Source organism: Triticum aestivum, chromosome 7B (assembly GCF_018294505.1).
Source record: "Triticum aestivum cultivar Chinese Spring chromosome 7B, IWGSC CS RefSeq v2.1, whole genome shotgun sequence".
Lineage (NCBI taxonomy): Eukaryota > Viridiplantae > Streptophyta > Magnoliopsida > Poales > Poaceae > Triticum > Triticum aestivum.
The window spans coordinates 499,460,072-499,481,511 of NC_057813.1; the positions used below are offsets into that span (position 1 = coordinate 499,460,072).

General features: G+C 46.8%; 1 protein-coding gene across 3 annotated transcripts; it reads right to left on the reverse strand.

The window, feature by feature from the left end:
- Positions 1–209: 209 nt before the first annotated feature.
- Positions 210–8,370, reverse strand: LOC123156670 (K(+) efflux antiporter 6). 3 transcript variants are annotated; one of them, XM_044574826.1, is made up of 20 exons: positions 7,890–8,366; positions 7,637–7,680; positions 6,553–6,611; positions 6,354–6,426; positions 6,173–6,234; positions 6,012–6,087; positions 5,798–5,872; positions 5,445–5,516; positions 5,267–5,350; positions 4,133–4,201; positions 3,695–3,772; positions 3,399–3,487; positions 2,966–3,062; positions 2,813–2,866; positions 2,278–2,373; positions 1,907–2,095; positions 1,748–1,825; positions 1,297–1,341; positions 1,029–1,115; positions 210–936 (listed from the first exon to the last, which is right to left on the reverse strand). In XM_044574826.1, the coding sequence occupies exons 1-20, from the start codon at positions 8,203–8,205 to the stop codon at positions 856–858; spliced, it is 1,824 nt and encodes a 607-aa protein (XP_044430761.1). In that variant the 5' UTR covers positions 8,206–8,366; the 3' UTR covers positions 210–855. The 3 variants fall into 3 exon arrangements, 2 of the variants coding, with proteins under 2 accessions (XP_044430761.1, XP_044430760.1); XM_044574825.1 differs by having other exon boundaries at positions 1,023–1,115; positions 7,890–8,365; XR_006478317.1 differs by lacking the exons at positions 210–936; positions 1,029–1,115 and having other exon boundaries at positions 1,294–1,341; positions 1,907–2,112; positions 7,890–8,370.
- Between the last annotated feature and the right edge of the window lie 13,070 nt (positions 8,371–21,440).

Below are 21,440 nucleotides of genomic sequence, written 5' to 3' on the forward strand. Positions count from 1 at the left end.
TTTTTCTAAATGTCCATAATGAAATTCCTAAAAGGACTTATATTTAGAAACAAAGGGAGTAGTTTTTAAACATGTATTTTTTAAATATAAACAAAAGTCAAAAGAAGGAATACATAAAGAAAAGATACAAAACGAACGAACTAACTAACATGCAATACTAACAAGATGCTTAACAGAACCAACTATGCAAGGCAAGAGACCCCAGCTCATAAAAAGAACTACCAAGGCGAGAGGCAGTAGTTCAGTCGTTCTCAGCAACAAAGTACGGGAAATAGCAATGGTAGCCAATTGCCCACAGAGATATAAAGCTCCGAGATAGCATCCAACGACCAACATTCAAACGTTACAGTATAGGCGTCTTACCAAAAAATGAGACACATACAAAATGATTTTCCTGACTGCAGGCATGGGAACTTACACTGGGAAATGACAATGGCAAACTCACTGCACATCAAAATTCATGATCAGGTGGCGTTCTGCACATTTTGTGGAATTAATACAGTGGTGTACCGGTCAAGCCTAAATCCTATCGCGCTAATCCAATCAATCAATCAATCAGATTACATTCTTATACTACAGAAAACCCTCATTAGAGGGATCACACCGCGAGCAGTGCACTCACTGCCCGCGTCATCCACTGCTCACAAGGCTGGCGAAATCCTCCCCTTGCATTTCCAGTCGTCGCTGCGGGGAAGGGTCGATCTCACACACTTTGAACGAGATCTGATTTCTTCTGCTTCCAACTCCCGCCCAACCGTGCATACGCGCTATAAACTCTTCGTTACATGCGGAAACACTTTACAGAGCTCGTTAACTTAAGCCATACTAAAAGTAGCTTGCGGTGTGCCAAGTGTGTCATGAGTCGTGTGGGCCTTGGATTATCAAATTTATGCGCTTGCCGCTATCAATGCGGAGGACTTCGCCTTTTAGGCCCAGCTGAAATGGAAGAACCGATGAATTGATTGGCAAAAATTTCCAGATAAAACAATCGGTAGATGAACTCAGTTGAGATGAACGTGTACCTCCACCTGATTGCTATCGACGGAAAACCATCTCAAAAGAACACCAAGGTGGACCACGGCTGGGATCATTTTGAATAGCAGGGGTGTTGTTACCTGCACAAAAAACAGTAAGTTAACCATACATAACTCATAACAACGTAATGTCATCAAAGGTAGAGACGGTGGGCACAGTGACCATCTTCTAATTTTAGACTCCACCACATATTTGATATCTATCATCGACAGAGATAACACAATGTTGCTTACAAAAGAAATGAAGCGATTAGGTACATACCAAGCTAAGCGCTGTGGTGCCAAGAAGAAGCAGATACAGCTTGCCCTGAGGAAAAGCATTGCAGCTGTCAAATGAAAGTACAGATGGATCTAAATTGAGAAGCAATGGTCTTGCGGTGACCAAACAAGACAAGACAGGTACTGCCAACAAACTATGCCGAGCAAAATAAGAGTTAAAATATCAACCGCTTCATTTCATTTAGATAGATTACGATTGGCCATCTTAAACGTCATACTTAATGGAACACCGGTACTTACAGGACATTGAAATCCTCAGCAAAAGACATTTAGTATTGATTATGCTTGGCTATCTTAAACTACTAGAAAAGTAAGCCAGAGGTGGCAACTCTCAGAAACAAGTACCAAGGCGTATATGTGCTTTATGACTAAAGCAGCATAGCCAACGAGGGTAATGTCGCAACACGTGAGGAACAAATATATAGAGAAATAACCTCAATCAGATGGATGCTTGAAGCACGGCTAAGAAGAACAAAAGCAAACTCTCCAATTTGTGCAAGAGACATGCCGACCTGTAGAAAAAACGAGGTAAGTGTGACTGCATGAGCGATAGCAGATGGGAGCCCATTCTAACAGAGACTAGAAAGACTTACAAGAAGAGATGTTTTGTTGTTATAGCCAAACCCTTTTACGACAATAGAGACAATAAATGTCTTTATTGTTATCACCAAAATTACAGCTGCAAGAAGTATATCCACATGGTTCCACAGAAAATGGACATTAATTAGCATCCCAATGCTGGCAAGGAAAAGGGCGGCAAAGAGATTTCGAATTGGTTCAATCTGCAGAAAGAACAAACCTGAAATAAGAGAACATATAAAGAATTACTAACTACAAGAGTCTAGCTGTGAGTAGAAGAAAGATCAAAGCAAATACTAGCTGGTAGCTCCTCTTCCCTATAGAGAAATATGCAAAAATCTTACAACACAAAAACAAAGTGTACAAGGTATTAGCAAGGAATTACTTGTTCAAGAGTATGTTGAGCAAGATCGGTTGTTGATATCATAACGCCAGCTGCAAATGAACCCAACTCAAGACTCAGACCCAATTTATCACTGCACTGCACCATGGAAGGAAGGCCACATATAAGTAACAGATATATCGACATAGTCCTAGAAGAGATAATTTCAAGATAGAAGAGTACAACTATCAAAGATATATATGCAAGTAAATTTGTTTAAAAAGTGTAAATTAACAAATAATAACAAAATATATGATTGAGAAAAACTGAAGAAGCATGTGCAAAATAGAGGGAAAATACTGCAGGCATGGTGTTGGATAGAATATAAGCTTGCATATCCATCAAAATCCATGTGTCACATCCATCTTGAACATTGTAGTTAAAATAAAGGCAAGCCCAGAAAGAAAAATATTTGCATTTTATTGTTCTGTCTGGTTTACAATATTTTAAGCATTTTCAGCCCTCTTTTACCGGATTCATATTAAGCAAAACTTTTGTCCAGGTAATAGCAAAACTTTTGGCCTGTAAAAAGACTCACCCAAGCAAATAACAGGCAGAATGCAACTGCTGCCAACTGGTACAGTTCATTTGTCTACACGATGCAGCAACGAACATTAGTATAACTTCAATGTAATGTTCTAACGAAAACTCAAAGCATCATTAATGTTCTGTTTGCCCACAGTATACTCACCTGAGACGAAAGACTTATCATCAGCTTAAGAAACCAAGGCACGCAAGTACGGGAGAGGATAGAGAGAATTCCCAGGAACGATATTAATAGCACAAGCCTGAGAATATTGGAAATTTATGTCATAATAAAATTTTAATTTATCCAATACCTAATTATGTTGTAGCAAACTTCTGTATAAGTACGGTACAGGTAGACCAAATATACATAGGACAGTATGATAAGTCATGTGACAAGATACAAGACAGGTCATATTTGTTGACACTCGACTCAAGTAGGCACTGGTATGTAAAGTACACCCGCAGAGACATTGAGATTACACGAATTTACTGTGCAGTTTCATACTTATTGTTTATATTAATTATACAAGCCTGAGAATATTGGAAAAAATAAATATTTAGTCACTAGAAATTTTCAGGCTTTACACGGCACTTACGATTTTGTCATTGACGCAACTCCATGAAGAAGACCAGAGGCGCCGCTCAAAATTGGAAGAAGTGCAAACAGAAGACCAACAGCACAATCCTGAGAGGAAGGGGTGTCAATAGATAGCAACTGACATAGATCAGGTAAAATACACAAGTCTTGAGCCAGGCTTTATCATTCAGTATCTTTCAACTTTTTTGTGTGGAACTGAAAGCCATTCGATTCATAAACAGAAGCAAGCAAATATGCATCTTTACAAATTCAATCCTACAAAAAAAGACAAGATATAACGTATGTCTAACACACCTGCAATACGAGTATGCCAACCGTCACTTGGCCATGAAGTGCATTGATACTATTTTTTTCCATCAAAAATTTTAAAACCTGCAACCAAAAAGAATCACTAATGTTGAGCAGAGTGAAATGAATCTAGAATGAGCATGAGCAAATAGCAATTTATACAACATTCAGAAGACCAGTTAAATACAGGGTCAGATATCATATGCAAAATTAGGTGTACTAAAATGAAAACCCTTCTGGCATTAATCATGTATGGTATAGTTAATGGTTCTACCACAAACCAGCAAGAACTAAGTTTGTTTACACCAAGGTGAGATCGCTTTGAGAGGATATGTGGCACAAGCCCAAAAACAAACTAACATTCTGCAGTGAACCAATGAGGAACATAACATTGTGGATCATTGTTCAAAAGCAAGGAGTGTGTGAGTGATATTTAGAAATTACCACTGCTGTCGAAGACATAGAAAGAAGAACGCCAACAAAAACACCTTCCTTTGTTTTACCCCCACATAGCTGCAATGCAGTAATGAAAATAAGCAAAATAGAATAGAACTGCCAGGCATGTGCTTTCCGAGGACAGAACTAGAAAATCAAAGAAATATGTAAAGCCAGGAAAAAAGAAAGAAACAGCATAAACAAAGTTTTCACGGCACTCCAGCGAGCTGGGCGACCAAAGGGCGACATGATGACATGTGGCCCACCATGGAGATAGCTAGATGATGTTATTACCTAATGAAGCAGTGACACACATGTATCAGTGAGAAACAGACAAGATATGGGCCTCTAAATAGTCATCACACTACTTCTCCAAATCCCAAAAGCCAAGTTAAAATATCTCATCCCATTCCCTAATTTCTATTTGGCTACCACAGCAGCCACTGCACTTCTCCTTCCCACTCCTGCATCTCGAATATCCACTCTCCATCCCCTGTCACACTAGTGTCTTCTTCTTAACCCCCTCTTGCACACCCCAACCACCCTCCCCTGCTGCCACCACATTACCTCCTGATATTTTGCCTTGTGCCCCAGCTCCTGTAATGCTCAATGGCTGACCTTGCTAGAGCTGGAGAGAGGCAGAGGAAGCGACAGCAAAATAAATCAGCAGAAGTGACATGGAGGGGTGGCAGCGGTAGCCTTGACCACCAGGACCCTTTAACCCTCCTCCAGGCTCCAGATCTGAGAAGCTCAGGCTCATAAAGCGGCAAAGGCTCCGGCCATCTGCCTACAGCAGACTGGAAAACATGGCAATGCAAAGGCAATGCCTTTACAACCCTGGCCTTAATTTTGTACTCCCTCTTTAAAGAAATATAAGATCGTTTAGATCACTATATCAAAACGATCTTATATTTCTTTACAGAGGGAGTATCAAACACATGCCAGAAAGCCAAAAGCTACAGAACTGAACCAGTGAATTTATTGGTAGAACTTGATTGCATCAATGGCAATATACTAGTGATCTCTTCACGTCAATTGTGGAACATGCAAATGAATCTAAACAATAGATCTTGTTCGTGCAGCAAATAATTGCAATTCAAATAATTTTTCATCATAGCATGAGCAGCAAAGACATAAACATACCGTCGCAGAAATACCACAAAGGAACATAAAAAGTATAATTTGCAGCAATCCTCCAAGAACGGCAACTGCGCGTACAGCTCGTAGCTGAGACAAAGTTGAAACACCATTTATTTAGTTAACTGCATATTGACATTGCTACAAATATCTAATAAATGTATTAGAAAACAAAGATGGATACTTTTGCGGTAGAAAACTCAAGTCCTAGAGCAAAAAGGAGAAATATCACACCAAACTGAGCTACTGTCTCAACCTGGAAGAAAAAGCAGAAATCATATTATTAATTGCGCGAAATGCACACAATCACATATACTCATTATGAAATGTTCTCGTAAACTTGGTAGGGTATGAAAACAAGTCAAAAGTAAACATTCATTACTACGTTTAAGATTAATTGTATATAATATATCAGGCATGATCTGATCATCTGCTGAAGCAGTGAAATGGTTGGACAAAAGTGCATGCAATTTTTCATATAAGAATAATGACAACTAAACATCAAGAAAAGCAACCAACAAAGCAAAAGCACCCTACTTGCACCAGTTCGTTGACAAAGCTAAAACCTCCAGGGCCAATTATAGAACCAGCAAGCAAATAACCTGTAATGACCTGCAAAGTATTTTTTTAATTTCTTTAGGTCACTCGTAATCTTAAGTATATTATAAATAGCCATATAAAAATGTATGTCTTACATAGTCCATACACATAATCGCGCAGAAATGAGATTTGAGACAAAAGAAGCACTCACTGGTTGTCCAAGGCAAGCAAAGGCAATTCCACCACAAGTAGCAGATACAATAACGACAACAAGATCTGAGATCAACCTACAGTAATTCACATACAAACCAAGTTATGAGTAAGGCAGATACTTTATTTTTGCTCATCCTCAGCAATAATTAGGTCACATACGTAAGGTCCAGCTGCAGTACAGGGTACTTTGACTTCCGATTTGATATAATAAAAACATTATCCTGGAATTGCAGTTGTGTTAATACAGCACACAGGTAAAACAGAGTAAAATAAAATAACACTATTGCATTCACAGCAAAAAAGCTTAAAAAAAATCTGCAATGAATTATAGCGCCTGTACCTTCCGATCAATCAACGTGGGAACATCCTCTTGCTCTGACCGATCCAAGAAAACCTCCTTGAATGGGAATGAGCTGGGGATTGAAAAAACGTAAACTTGGGATATTTGCTACTGATTGTGAAATAATCATAAAGGTTAAATACTTAAATCCACTTCACAGAGAAACAGAAAAATAGTCAAATATATAATAGGAACATACTTATTGTCTTTGGTCTCATTCTTCTTCGTTACTCTTCTGGCCACAGTTTCCAGAACTCCCTGGCAGGGTAGTACAAAACAAGATAAGTATAACCAGCAATTTTACACAAACAAGAGCAACACGAGCCAAGTGCAGTGCGACTGGAGATATAAAGTATGAATGCATCAACTTTTTGCAATTTATATCCACATAAAAACCATTATTTGCTTCAAAATGGAAGGGTGGTATATCTACAAATTGAGAACGTAACTGAACACAGAATTGAGAAATATAATAGGATAGTTGGATGCAACTCGAAGTAGCTGTAGATCATAGGTGTATCATGTAGAAGATCAAATGACTAAATGACTGTCAGCTGGAACACAGCACTAGGAGATTTATGCAAAACTCAAATGAGTTCTATTAGTAAGTACTCCCTCCGTCCGAAAATACTTGTCATTAAAATGGACAAAAAAGGATGTATCTAAAACTAAAATACATCTAGATACATCCCCTTTTATTCATTTTGATGACAAGTATTTCCGGACGGAGGGAGTAATAACTTACACCACAACAATTGTTTCACAAAGTTAGTCAGGTACCATAAGCAAATATTAGTTTTTGATTCATAATCTAACCTAGCACAGTAAACACCATTCAAGGTATTGTAGTCGGCATTAGGAAAACATCAACTCCTTTAATTTCACTAAGTCAAAAGGCCAGTAGGCTGAATAATTGGTCAACAGGTGCAAAACCTACAGAATGATACATGGAAGGATAACTGAATGCTTCGTCATTATTCATGGTGTAACCTCTGTCCAAATGTCAATTCCATCCAAGACATCGATGATATTCCACGCATGCAATACATATTCAGTCGTATCAACGCTAGTTATATTTATGAAATTAAACAGCATGTAAAAGGAGACCAATTTAGAAGTTAAAGCGCGCATATAATTAAGTATTCTCCTAAATCTAGAGAGTCGGCAAGGCCTGAACAACCATTTCATGAACATCGTAATAATGCAAAATTTTAACCAGGTTCCATAATCATTGTCAACGAACAATCCGACCACACACAAACAAAACTGCGCAGATGAATCACCTGCTTCTCCGCGACCGTGTTGTTGAAGCTGCCGGGGTCCGTCTCTGCAAAATCATAGCAGGAGAGATTAGGACGAGGCAGTTCAATCCAAACACCGAAAAACAGGCAGGATTGGTCAATTCCCAGCAGAGCGCAGCAGCCGGGGCCGAGATCTAGGCGGCCGGCCGCCGACACGCGCCCAAACCAGATCCCCGCGCCACGGGAGCCAACGAGGCGGATCGCGGGGAGAACGTCGGGAGTCAGATCCACGCACCTCCGCCGCCCTGGTCGCCCTCCGAGTCGGGGAACTCCTTCTCCAGCGCGCGGTCGATCATGTCGGCGAGGCTGTGCTCCTTGGTCGTGGCATTGCCCTGAGCCGCCTCCCCGCCGGCCTCGGCGGCCCCCAGGGCCGCGGCCGCGGCGTCGGCGCGCTCCACCGCCGCGACCGCCTCGCCCACGCGGCCCTCGTCGCCCGCCTCGGCCGCGTCGCCGGCCGCGCGGGGGAGGAATGCGACGGCCGACGCGATGAGCAGGGTGGCGAGGAGGAGGCGGGGGAGGACCGGGCGCTGGCGGCGGCGACGCATCAGCATCGCCGGAGGGGGGGCGGTCGGAGTGGGGTTTAGATTTTGGAAGGAAGGGCCGAAGCGTGTGTGGGCGCAGGGCAGCCGTGTGCGTGCGTGCCCGTGTCGGGGAAGAAAGAAAGTGGGGGGAATGCGTGAGTTGTGCGTGACTGTGCGTGCAGGTTGGAGGTGCAGCCGGCGGAAGCAGAGCAGCGATTTGTAGGGGAAGCAGTCTTCATTTTTGTTAGAGCATCTCCAGCCGTTGGCCCCTAAGAGCAAGTACAATAAATCCTAATCAGCAGGCTATAAGCCATTCCACATCATCAATATCCTAGCTGAAAGAGAAAGAAGGAAAGAAAGAGAAGGAAGCGGGCGCTTCACTCATCGCCGGCTCTAGCTCTAGAAACAAGAAAAAGTAACCCACATGCAGTCGTGTGCAAGGTAAAAAGCTGGGCGTTCTTTCTTCTCTCCCAATCAGGTGAGCTTCCTTGTCTCCATGCACATGCAAACATTGATTACTATAGTCATTCTAATAGCCAGTGTATAGTCAATCTATTGTACAAGTGGGCTGTAATGAAGGTTGTATGTGACATGGCCTTGGCATATAGCCAACAGCCGGCTCTCTTATTAACCATGCTCTAAGGAGGCGTTAAAAATCGCCTCTGGAAACGTACCGGCGTTAAACCGCGCGCTGGGGGCATCACGCCCCCCGTCGCGACGCCCATGTTTTTTTGAAAATTTAAATTACGGCACAAACACGGCGTAAATTCAACCAAACTTCGGCAGTTCGTCCATATTTAAAAATATTTTACAAAAAAGAAAAAAAAAGCTACTAGGCTGCTCCTCGTCGTCTCCCTCGCCGCCCTCCGCCCTTGCAGTTCTACATGTCGAGGAGGCTGTAGAACCGCGTGTAGTCGCCGCCGCCGTCGTCGCCGCCGTCGCGGCCGCCGTCCCTGCTGCAACCCTCCCCCAGTTGGCGCGGCGGGCTGGACGGTCCGGGGGCGTCCTCTTCGTCGTCGCTGTCAAGGATCACGACGTCGTGTTCATCCTCGCGCCCACGTTTGTGGGCGGCTATCTCCTCCAGGGCTCGGCGCTGCCGGACCATCTCGTCGCGGAGGTAGTCGTCCCGTGTCCACTGTAGGGCCTCCTCGTCGGAGAAGTCGGGCCGGGCTATCTCCCCGTACTCCGCGAGGAGGCCGGGCTCCGGCTTGGGCGCCACGAGGACGAGGCGGCCAGAGGGGGGGTGGAGTCGCCGATGCAGACGCCGGAGCTGCGGGTGCGCCGGCTGACAGGCGTGTCCTGGGGCTCCGGCTTGACGGGGCGGAGGCAGGGAGAGCCGGACGAGCGGCCGGACGAGGAGGAGGACGCCCTGGGCTGCTCCATGCGCCTCGGCGTCCACGAGCTCCCACGTCGGCGAGAGAAGGACGGGGGAGCGGGGTACTCGAGCATCGGCGTGTTGCCGCCCTTGATGTACTCGAGGACGGCCTCCAGCGTGCGACCGGGCACGCCCCACCATCGGTGCCGCCCCTCGGAGTTGAGCTTTCCGAAGGGCACGACGTCGTTGGTGGCCTCGGGCTGTTCGGCGTGGTGGCGGCGGAAGTATGGCTCCCAAAGCGGGTTGTCGGGGATGTACCGTGGTCCTTCCCTCACCGCCCGCGGCAGGGAGCGCGGATACGCGCGATCTCCGCACGCCCCGCCGCCCCGGTAGGCGGCGGTGGCACCGGGACCCCGCGGGGCGCTGATTCTCCATGCCTCGGGCACCCGCATGTCCGGCGGGACTGGGTACTCGGCCTCGAAGAGGAGACGAGTTTCGTCCTCGTGAAGGTGGCGGCGGCCGAAGCCGTTCGCCACCGCGCCGTCGCTTGGGAAGCGCTCGGCCATGCTAACTGGAGACGGCGAGAGGAGAGGGAAGAAGGGGGAGCAATGGCGCATCGGCGGTGGAGACTCTGTGCGTGTCACCGGCGCGTCGGGGGTCGACTTATATAGGCCGAGGCGTCGCGCGTACGCGTGGCCACCGCGTGTACGTGTGGCGGGCGAGGGGACGCGCGTCGTCCGGTCTTCACTGCGCCAGCCGTGAGGCATCAATGGAGGCTGACCAGCGCGGCAGCGCGCGGCAGCTTTGGCATTGATTCGCCATGGGAAACGAGGCAATGAGGACGACGTAGCGGCGAGGAGAGATACGAGTCACTGGCAAGGAGGGCCCGCGGCTCTTTCGCGCCAAAAACGATTTTTCAGGTGCCAATTTCGGCCCGAGCCGGCGAAAATGGGCCCTTGGGGGCGCGACTGGGCCGATTTTTTGGCGCCGGCGGCCGAAAAGTCGCCTGGGGGGCCTTGTTGGGGGCGCGGCTGGAGATGCTCTTAGTTATTGTATCACTTCCGTCCGGGCTTGTTGGTTGGGTTCATTATTTTGTTCCCTTTTATTAATAAATCCACCAACTCGTCGTATGGTTGTAATGGTAGTATCATAGCTAGTATCATACATGCCAACTAGGCAATTTTGATGATGTGTCTACTGCCAGCTCCCGAATCGTGGTGAATGGATCTACTGGGAACAAGTTTAGGCACGCTTGTGGGTTAAGGCAAGGTGAATCCCTCTCACCTCTGCTTTTCGTCATTGCTATGGATGTGTTGACAGCGATCATCGTGAAGGCGCATCATTCACAGTTATTGGGGAAGTTTAACGGGTGTGGACCGCTACAAAGGCTGTCCCTGTATGCCGATGACGTGGTGCTTTTCATCAAACCAACACTTGCAGACATGTCCTTTGTTGTGGAAGCACTGAGGATATTTGGAGAAGCATTCGGGCTCAAAGTAAACTTCGCCAAGTCATCGGCCATCCTCATTAGAAGCAACGAAGACGACGAGATATTGGTTCGGAGCATGGTGCCATGGCAGATCGCCAATTTCACGTGCAAATACTTAGGGCTGCAACTGAGCACTAAACATCTGACAAGATCAGACTGGCAACCTATTGTGGACACGGCTCTGAAGATTCTACCGGGATGGCAGAGAGGGCTGGTGCCCCGGCCGGGCCGGCTGATCCTCGTGAACCAAGTGATGCGTGTGAGACCCACACACCACCTGCTTGTGGCCGAGGCACCAAAGTGGGCGCTGGATAAGGTGGACAGTGGATGTCGTGCATTTTTTTTGGGCCGGCTCCGATCATATTCATGGGGGAAAGTGCACGGTGGCGTGGCAGAGGGTGTGCAGGCGGAAACAGATGGATGGGTTGGGAGTGATTGATCTTCACCGCCATGGCATTGCTCTCAGGATGAGATGGGAATGGCTCAAGAGATATGATGACAGTAAACCATGGCAAGGCCTTAATTCTTTCGTGGACAAGGATGTATGCCTAGCCTTCTCGAGCTTGGTCCATTGGCAGGTAGGCGATGGCACTAAGGCTCTGTTCTGGAAGGACAGATGGGTGAGGGGATCGACGGTGAGCGAGCTGGCGCCCATGCTTGTGGCCAAAGTGAAAACCCAGGTGCTCAACTGACGATTGGTCAAGGACGGCCTACTTTTGCACAATTGGATGAACGATATCAGGGGAGAACTGGATACAGACGGGCTCGCCCAGCTCATTAGGCTTTGCGAGGTCATTATGAACTTTGAGCTGCGCACGGGAGAGGAGGACAGAATGATATGGAGGTGGAACGGTGCGGGCACTTACTCGGCTGCTTCGGCGTACGCGATGATGTGTGAGGGAGGGGTGCAATTCCAGCTTGCAGACGCGATATGGAAAAGCGGGGCACCTCTCTCATGCAAGATATTTATGTGGTTGGCCGTCCAATATAGGATCTGGACGTCAGATAGGCGAGTTCGACACGGTTTGCAGGATATGATATCTGCATGCTTCTTGTGTGGTCAGGAGCAGGACACGGTGGATCACATCCTTGCACAATGCGTCTATGCCAGACAGGTCTGGTTCGAATGTTTTTCCAAGGTCGGGATACCTCTGCAGCTGATACCCGATGGGCATGAAAAGGTGGAAGAGTGGTGGGTGGCTTCGAGGGAGAGGATGCCCAAGACACACCGAAAGGACTTCGACTCTTTTGTTATGTTGATTTGTTGGAGTATATGGAAGCAACGGAATGGTAGAGTTTTTGGTAGGAATAACCTGTGTAATGAGCAAGAACTGGTCGGAAATATTTTCAGGGAGCGCCACCTGTGGGCTCTAGCTAGAGGGAGTGGAGTTCTACAATTTTGTGAGTAGTAGCCTAGGGGGTTTTCAGGAGATGGCAGGCACGTCGTGGGTGATGCCTGCAGCCATGTAAATCTTGTACATATTGTTTCTCCCCTTCTGTAAAGCTAAGGCACGCCTTTCGCGTGCTCTCGAAAAAATGATGTGTCATAGAATTAAATGAAGAAAGAGAGGGTTGAGTATCATATCATCATACCGTATCATAATAAATGCTATAGTACTATATGACATGCATGGCAATAAATAAAGTACTACATGATACTAGTATACTCACCAACCAAGGTAGATGGTGAGTGGTGGAATACTTTTTGTAGTTTGCAAAAGTACCCAAATAATGCTCTTGTTTTTCTCAAAAAATTATGCTTATCAATGCATTAATTGCAATGCATGCATGCATAAAGTACATGCATTGGTCAATTTCTCTCAATACTTGCATGCAATGATTTAATGCACCTTGGAATCTGAACATGTGATGGGAAACAACCAAATTGAGTCTTATAAAATGGAAAAACTAAAATTTTGAGATAAGCCCTATAAACCGAAAAGGAGGGAATATAATACTATGCGGCTGGTCATAGTGGGAGTAACATAGGTAGTAACATAGACGCCACATAAGCAAAAATGTTGATGTGGCAAGTAATTAATGAGGAGAGGGGCAAATAGAGTAACCTAATATGTTACCATCACATAGCGCTTTCCAATGCAAAATGAGTCTACAAGACAATAAACGAACATGTGTATGGTACTACACATATGACATTTCCCACTATAAGGGTAGTAACATAGAGTAATAACGTATGCATGTTACTACTCTAAGTTACTCCCCACCATGACTAGCCTTAGGAAGGTAGTATCATACACTAGTATCATATGCATGATACTAGTATAAGATACTTCCCATTACAACCAACCTGATGGCTCCTTGGATCAGCTCAGAATTCCAGAAATGCAGGCGGGTACTATTGCAGGGTACCACATTGCAGGATTGAAGGGTTAACTGATCGTAGCTCGTATCATTAGGTTTCGTATACGGGTTCTATGCTCGACATTGCTGATTGCATTTTTTTGGATTTTTGTTAGGCCTTCGGCGATGTTCATCCGTGGGGGAGACGTTTTTATCGACTACGAGACGTTTGTGATAATTTCGTCGATCTTAAGATGTTGTACCGGCTCACTATCTCGAAGACGCTTATAGGACGTGGGTGTGCTCATAGGGATAAGTGTATATGCATGTATGTGAGCTTCTGCGATTGTGTTGTGTTTACAAAAATATTGCAGGGTGTAGGCACGTGATTTTTATCTTTTACTCCCTCCGTTTGGAATTATTTGTCGCGAAAATGGATGTATCTAGACGTATTTTAGTTCTAGATACATCATTTTCCGAGATAAATAATTCCGAACGGAGGGAGTACTTAGGATGGTTGAAAAACATATGATTTTGCTTGCATCAGGAATGTTGATTATTATTACTAGTACTCCCTCCGTAAACTTTAGTATTCTAAACGCTCTTATATTAGTTTACGGAGGGAGTACACCTAAAAAAAAGGATTATGTACGCAGTGACGCCACTCAACGGAATGTTTCCACTCATGCAGCAGGACGAACAACCACGCAAAAGCAGGGAGGGCTTTTATTTATTGTGCTCGGAAATTTCTTCAGTAACACACATCACTAGATGCGATCCTGCACCGGTAATTCTTGTGATATGCTCCGACTGGTCACTCGTGATTCTTGTGAAGCAAGGGAAAACACGAGTTTGGGAGTGTAGTACTCCAGTAAGCCTTGTTTGTGTAACCACCGCTGGCCACCCGTACAACTTGGAGCCGTCCTCGGGCGTGGTCGATGTGTCCAAAGAGACGAAACAAACGAGGCAAGAGCAGACCCAGCTTGCATTCTTGGTGGTGGGGGCACGGCACACCTCACCTGACCGGCCACCACCCAAGAAGATCTTGTTTCACCCGAGACCTGTCGATTCCTCCCTCGCTCGAGTGGAGGGATCGGATCGGGTGGTGGTTCGGCCGTCACGCACCGCGGCGGGGGGAAGCTGTGTGGCGCCCGGCCGGCCGGCCGGTCAAACGCCAAATCGGCTGCAGTGCGCACACACCACGCCACGCGGGAATGCGTCTCGCGCTTCAGCTTTTGCTTCCACTAGGCTCCAGATCAGGCGCCCTGCCTTTCCGCTCTGCGTTGCGTCGCGTCGCGAGGGAAACTGTCCTTGTTGATTGGACGCTCGCCAACCTTTTTTGTGCCGATTCCGACGGGTACCGTACTTTGGACGTAGCAGCTCCTCCTTTTTCAAGTGAGAAAAATCGACGTCGCCGTTGGTGTCAGTCCCTTGGTGATGCATGGCTCTGTTTTAAAAATGTGGTGCTGCAGGGGAACCACCCACAAAGATGGGTTTTGTTTGGTCCTCGTCTCCACTCGTTGATTTGGGAAGTTGGACGAAAATGCCAGTCTCAGCTCGAGCTCGGATGAACGGTAAAATCAAAATAAATTTTAATAAATCTGATTTTTTATGACAAATACTGTCAATGCTTGTAAAGTTTCATTATTAAATGATATACGTGGAAGTCGTGGAAAAAAGTTGATGCTCCAAAATGTTTTGAATATAAATTTTTTCGAAGAATCGATTTTGTTGTTTTTGCGGCGACTTCCACAAATGTCATTATATGATGAAACTTTGCAAGCATTAAAAACATTTGTTAAAGTTTGCCACAAAGATTCAATTTTTTTCTTCGTATTTTACTGTTCACCTGAGCTCATATGAGCTCGAGCTCGGTTAACCCTCGTCTGAAGTTGGATGGCTACTTTCATTTGGTTTTTTCTTCTAAGAATTAATGCACTGACTGGTTCATAAACTTGGCACGTGTGAGCACTATTCATCCACAAATTTGAAAAACGAAAAGTGGTGATCAACAAAAATTGCATGGGGCAAAAGTCCTTGGCCAATCCGAACACATAATTTCACCGTCAAGCCACATTTGTTCGTCGAGCTGATTCGACACTAACAGTGCGTGCACTCTTGGCAATACCCCATGCCAATTATTCAAAGTAACACGCAGTACTTGCGTGCAAATTTATCAATAATACACGTTGAACGTGTTTGGTTGCCTGCATTACCACCAACCAGGCCGAGTTGGGTCAAGAAAAACGTGCTTGATTGCAAACAGGGTAGGCTGGCTTGCATCGGCACGAACCTTAAAGCAGTCCAAAGCCTGGCTCGCTAGAAACCTCAAATCGGTGGTTTCTAAAGAGCTAGGCTGAGTGCGGCGCAAAAGGGATGCGACGCACATGAAATAGTGCAAAGGCGAAATCGAGTGGAGATGGCGGGGGATGGAAATCGACCGAGGCAGGAAGGCGCGAAATATAGCCTCATCGCCTCATTTACTTGGTCACCACTAGCTCTAGGACAAGCACTTCCTTTGTTATTAGCATCGGCGACGGCGGCGACTCAGATCTGCGGAAGCGGCTCGACGGAGACGACAGCAGCAGGAGTTGCGTCTCCCCTTCCTCTTCTCCACCGTATGGACCTCCTCGACTCAGCCATGCCCCCTCCTTTGTCATCATCGTCTCTGAAGCCGGTAAACAACATGGAAACCCCTCCTCCCTCTATGTTAGGTTGTTTGTTAGGTCATTAGGCAAGGTGTAGTATTGATTTCCCCATTGCTCATCGCACCATCGATGTCCCCTAGGTTATGGACGAACAGACGAAGTTGATAGTTCGGTCAGCAGCACTGGTAGTGATGGGGAACGTTGCATGGAAAACAATAATTTTCCTACAAAACACCCAAAGATCTGTCTATGGAGATGCTAGCAATGAGAGGGGGGAGTGTGTCTATGTACTTTTGTAGATCGAAAGCGTTAACGATCTAAAAATCATGGTTGGCGTAGTCGTACTCGCGTCACGATCCAATCCAATCCAAGCACTGCACGTGCGGCACCTCCGAGATTAGCACACGTTCGGCTCGGTGGCGTCCTCTCCTTCCTGATCCAGCAAGAGGGTGAGATCAGGTAGATAAGATCTGAACCAACACAACGTCGTGGTGGTGGTGGCAGCAGCGAAACTGCAGCAGGGCTTCGCCAAGCGCCCGCGCGAGGTGGAGGAGGTGTAACGAGGCGGGGGGGGGGGGGGGGGGGGGGAGACGGGCAAGGATGCAAGGGTGGCTGCCCTCAACATCTCACCACCTTTATATAGGTGTGGAGGGGGCTGGTGGCTTTCCCTCCAAGCCCCTAGGGTCATTGGCCAAGGGGGGAGGGAAATCCCTCCTTTCCTTCCCCACCGATCGCTATCCCCCCTTTGGATCTTAATCTTATCCCTTCAGGATATGGTCATATTCCTTTTAGGGGAGGGCCTTGGTGCGCCTAGACCAGGGGTGTGGGGCCTTGCCCCACTACCCACGTCCATGTGGGCCCCCCCATGCAGATGGGCCCCACTCTAGAACCTTCTAGAACATTCTAGGTACAATACCGAAAACCCGAACATTTTCGGAACCCTGAAAATGACTTTCCATATATAAATCTTTACCTCTGTACCATTTCGGAGCTCCTCGTGATGTCCCAGATCCCATACAGGAATCCGAACTACTTTCGGACTTCACCATATGAATATCTCAATACTATACTAGCGCTAACGAACGTTAAGTTTGTAACCCTACGGGTTCGAGAACATGTAGACATGACCGAGACTCATCTCCGGTCAATAATCAATAGCGGGACCTAGATGCTCATATTGTATCCCACATATTCAACGAAGATCTTTACTAGTTGAACCATGATGTCAAGGATTCAGTTAATCCCATATGCAATTCATTTGTCCGGCGATATGTTACTTGCCCAGATTCGATCATCGGTACCGCCATACCTAGTTCAATCCCGTTACCGGCAAGTCTCTTTACTCGTTTCGTAATACAAGATCCCAACGACTAAAATCATTAGTCACATGCTTGCAAACTTCTTGTGATGTTGTATTACCAAGAGGACCAGAGATATCTCTCCGTCACACGGATCGACAAATCCCAGTCTTGATCAATGCAACTCAACAAACACCTTCGAAGATACCTGTAGAGCACCTTCATGATCACCCAGTTATGAAGTGACATTTGATAGGCACACAAAGTATTCCTCTGGTATCTGGGAGTGACATGATCTCATGGTCTAAGGAACAGATACTTGACATTACGAAAGCTACAACAAAGTGAACTTAGTGATACGATCAGATGCTAAGCTTACGGTTGGGTTTGTCCATCACATCATTCTCCTAATGATGTGATCCCGTTATCAAATGAAAACTCATATATATGCTTAGGAAATCTTAACCATCTTTGATCAATGAGCTAGTCTAGTAGAGGCTTTCTAGGGACACAATGTTGTTTATGTTACTACTGCAAGATGCTACTAACGCGACACTATGATCAGAGACCCTTTGACGAAACTATGTGTGATGCATTAATCGCAAATGGGGATGTAAAATCCCATCAAAAAAGATGCAAAACGTTTGAGATGGTTCAGACTTTAGTTACGTGTGCTATGCGTGGCATACAGTTGATCCATATGAACTGTTTGCGATTAGACAAAACAATAAAAACGGGCAGCCATATCAATGTGTGTGCGATATCCGGCATACAGTTCACTCTGATGAACTGTTTGCTATTAGGGAATGCAATAGAAACGGTCAGCCAAATCAAGGTGTGTGATATACGTCATATGGTTCACTCGGACGAACTGTTTTCGATTAGGGAAGAGAACAGAAACGATTCAACTTAACAAGATGTGTGTCATATGCGGCATACAATTCACATAGATGAACAGTTTGCGATGAGCCAGAAGAACACAAACGATTCATGTAAACAAGATGTGTGTGATCAGCAAACAGCCCACTCAGATGAATTGTTTGCGATGAGAAATTATAACACAAATGGTTACTATAGTTAGTTCGTGTGCGATTCTGTTTGTACAAAAAACTTTGAAAAATGCAAACTAGTTGCTTGCAGTGGCTAGGAGTATCACACACGATGTGTCTGCGAGTACTCGCGTGCGATGATTAGTAAGTTACACATACGTTTCCTTATGTTAACACGTGTGTGATAAATAACACGTGGCACCGCATACAATATTCGGGTTGTGTGTCTCCAATTAGTCTTCCCGTGCTCCAACGAATGCTTCCCGCGCTCCATATGGGTGAATTGTAAAATCCATGCCTCTTCCCTCATAGGTTTCCCACCACTAGCTAATGGCTTGCTGCATATAACCCAGGCGGCAATGCACTATCGCGACACTCTGCGCAGATCTAGTCCTCACCCATCTACCATTAGTTATTCCAAGCATACCAGGCAACGACCAAAGCTTCGACGTTGACCCCTACCCGCGTTACATGTTCAGCGAGGAGAACGTGCCGGAGCAGGTCGGGGAGCAAGAGCTTCATCGGCCGGTGCAGGCACCATGGCCCATCGGCAGCGATATCGGTGTGACAGTCCTTGGGCAGACAATGGACATATTGCAGAGGAAGTGCGATGAGCAGTTTGCCATCCACCATGCAAAAGATCCAGAGCTGCTCGATGACATGATCGATGACCCACCCGAAGAGCCGCCTTCACCAGTGCTCATCGAGAGCCTGATGCCCCGCAAGGGATGGGCAGAGGACCTCTGCGATTCAGTCAAGACACAGCCAGCCTGCGGCTTCATCATTGCTCACGGCGGCCGTGTCAACCTCGATCCCAATGATGTGGTGGCCAGGCTCGAGTGCATCTTTGGTGGAGTTGACGTCCCCGACGAAGTAGAACATCGCCAATGTGATATCTTGAGGATGCAAGTGGTGGACGGAATTTGCTACCTGGCCAGAGACATGGAAATGGAGCGGTTCCGCGGAGATATCATGTGTGTGATTGCACGCTGTCAAGCTCTTCTGGAAGAGGCCCAGCAGCCCCAAGAGCCTCCCAGCGCCAGCAGCTCCGTAGGTGGACGCGGGTTGGGACACTTGGAATGAACGGCCGCAAGGGTGCTATGCTAATCATGGAGTCCGAGAAGACCGTCGTCGGAAGGCCGGCAGCTCTGCCTTTTAGCCTATATTTTATTATAAATGTATGCATATGTAGGTTGTGAGTGTTTTGGGCGTTGCCGCATGTGGCATTTTAAATTATCCTGAATATGTAAGACAATTATTAACCGTTGCCATTGTAAATTTGCCTCAATGACGAGTAGAGCGCGTGCAGGGACGCCAGAGCGAAGCGCGTCGCGGCCGCCTCAATGGTAAGCAAAACGCATGGACGAAAGCGAGCAGAGCGCACCGCGACCGCCTCAACGACGAGCAGAGCGCGGCGCGGCCGCCTCAATAGCGAGCAACCATGTGGTCAACCTTCTGGCACCCCGTGGGAGGTGCGACGGCGCATCCATCGGACACGGTGGTGATATCTTAACCATGTGTGATAGTGGGCGGACACGTACACGTAAATTCGAGAACGTGGGCCCATGTTTTGGCCTTCCAATGCGTGGCATATAGTTGATCCATAAGAACTGTTTGCGGTGAGCCAGAACAACAGAAATAGGCTTTGTAGGCCCAGAGCCATCAATAAATTTTGACCTTGTTTTTTGTCACATTGCAGATTACAACGCAATAAGTAATTGCAAATCTGTTCACATCAATCAAACCAATATGTGTTCACACTTAGCACTGGGCTATAAAAACTACTCACTCAAAAATTACTTCACAGTTCCTCTCCTCATCACCCACAAAACTGGTCTTTCTTGTCAAGTCGTTCCGCCATGACCGGTAGGAGGACTTTCGGGTGGACATATAACCAAGGAGCAGAGACCAAGGCCGCGGAAGCACTAGAGAGGTCCCGCTGCCACGCGGCAGCCATAATAGAGATGTCCCGGCGCATCGCGGAGCCCTCGAACGAGCTCTCACCGACACACGAGGGCTCTCACAAGCGCACTCGCTGCATCGGCGATCACGACGAGCTGGCGTTGCTGAAGTCCTTGGCCGGCGATGACGACATTCTCGCTGGCCTCATTAAACAGCAGGAGCTGGTCGATGGCTTGATGTCTCGATTGAGAAGGAGACCGGCCTCATCGAGCAACTCATGGGTGACAATGCGAAGCTCCTGAAGGCGCTCGCCGAGAAGGAGGAGGAGGCCGTCGGCTGGAAGATGCTGCATGAGCAGAGTAGTGCCTCAGGGCCGACACTGACAGCGATCATCGAGGAACTGATGGGTGACTTGAGGAAGCTCCCTATCGAACGCGAGCAGGAGGTGGAGGAATCCGTGACTGCTTTCAAGAAAAGTCATGAGGAATTGAAGAAGGAGCTGGAGGATGTCGTCGCCCGGTGATCCATCGAGGAGTAGAGACAATAGCGACCCAAATTGTTGTCTGCAATTTCCTTCTTCTCTTGCCCCCATGTCTTCTGGGCTTTGCCGCATGTGGCGTTTTTAATTACCCAGAATATGTAAGACAATTATTATCCGCGCCATTGTAAATTTGTCGTCGTATTATCCATTGCCTTATGTGGCATTTTAAATTAGGCCAGAATACGAGTTGAAAACACTAACAAAGCAAAGGCTAACACTGAGCGGGGCCATGGGATCACAAGCAAACACCCTCCGTCCAGGTGCTTTAATTAACCACATGTTAAATAGCGGCTCGGCCACCATTAATGGAGAAGTTGTGAGTGGCTCAGCTGGTGGATGGAGGTCAAAGAGCTCGCTTCCCGGTGAGTATGGGGCGACCTACTGCTCACATGTGTCCCGTCGAGCCTGCGAGGTGGACAGGATGCACACGTCCCGTCGAGCCTGCGCGGCGGACTACTCGCATAGGTCCTGTCGAGCCTGCACGGCGGACTTCCCGCGCTCGTCCTGTCTAATCAAACAGCTGCACGCACGCCAGCGAGTATGGTTAAATTTTGGCACAAAATACAAAAGATGACCAATGAACGAGGACGGAGGTAGTACTATCCCATACAAAAAGAGGGACGTGTGGCCGCACTTAAATGGTTACGGAAACACACGGTTCATATAATAAAACCGTTTGGATATTAACGTGTCAGTTATTTGTTACAAAAGGACTTTGTTGG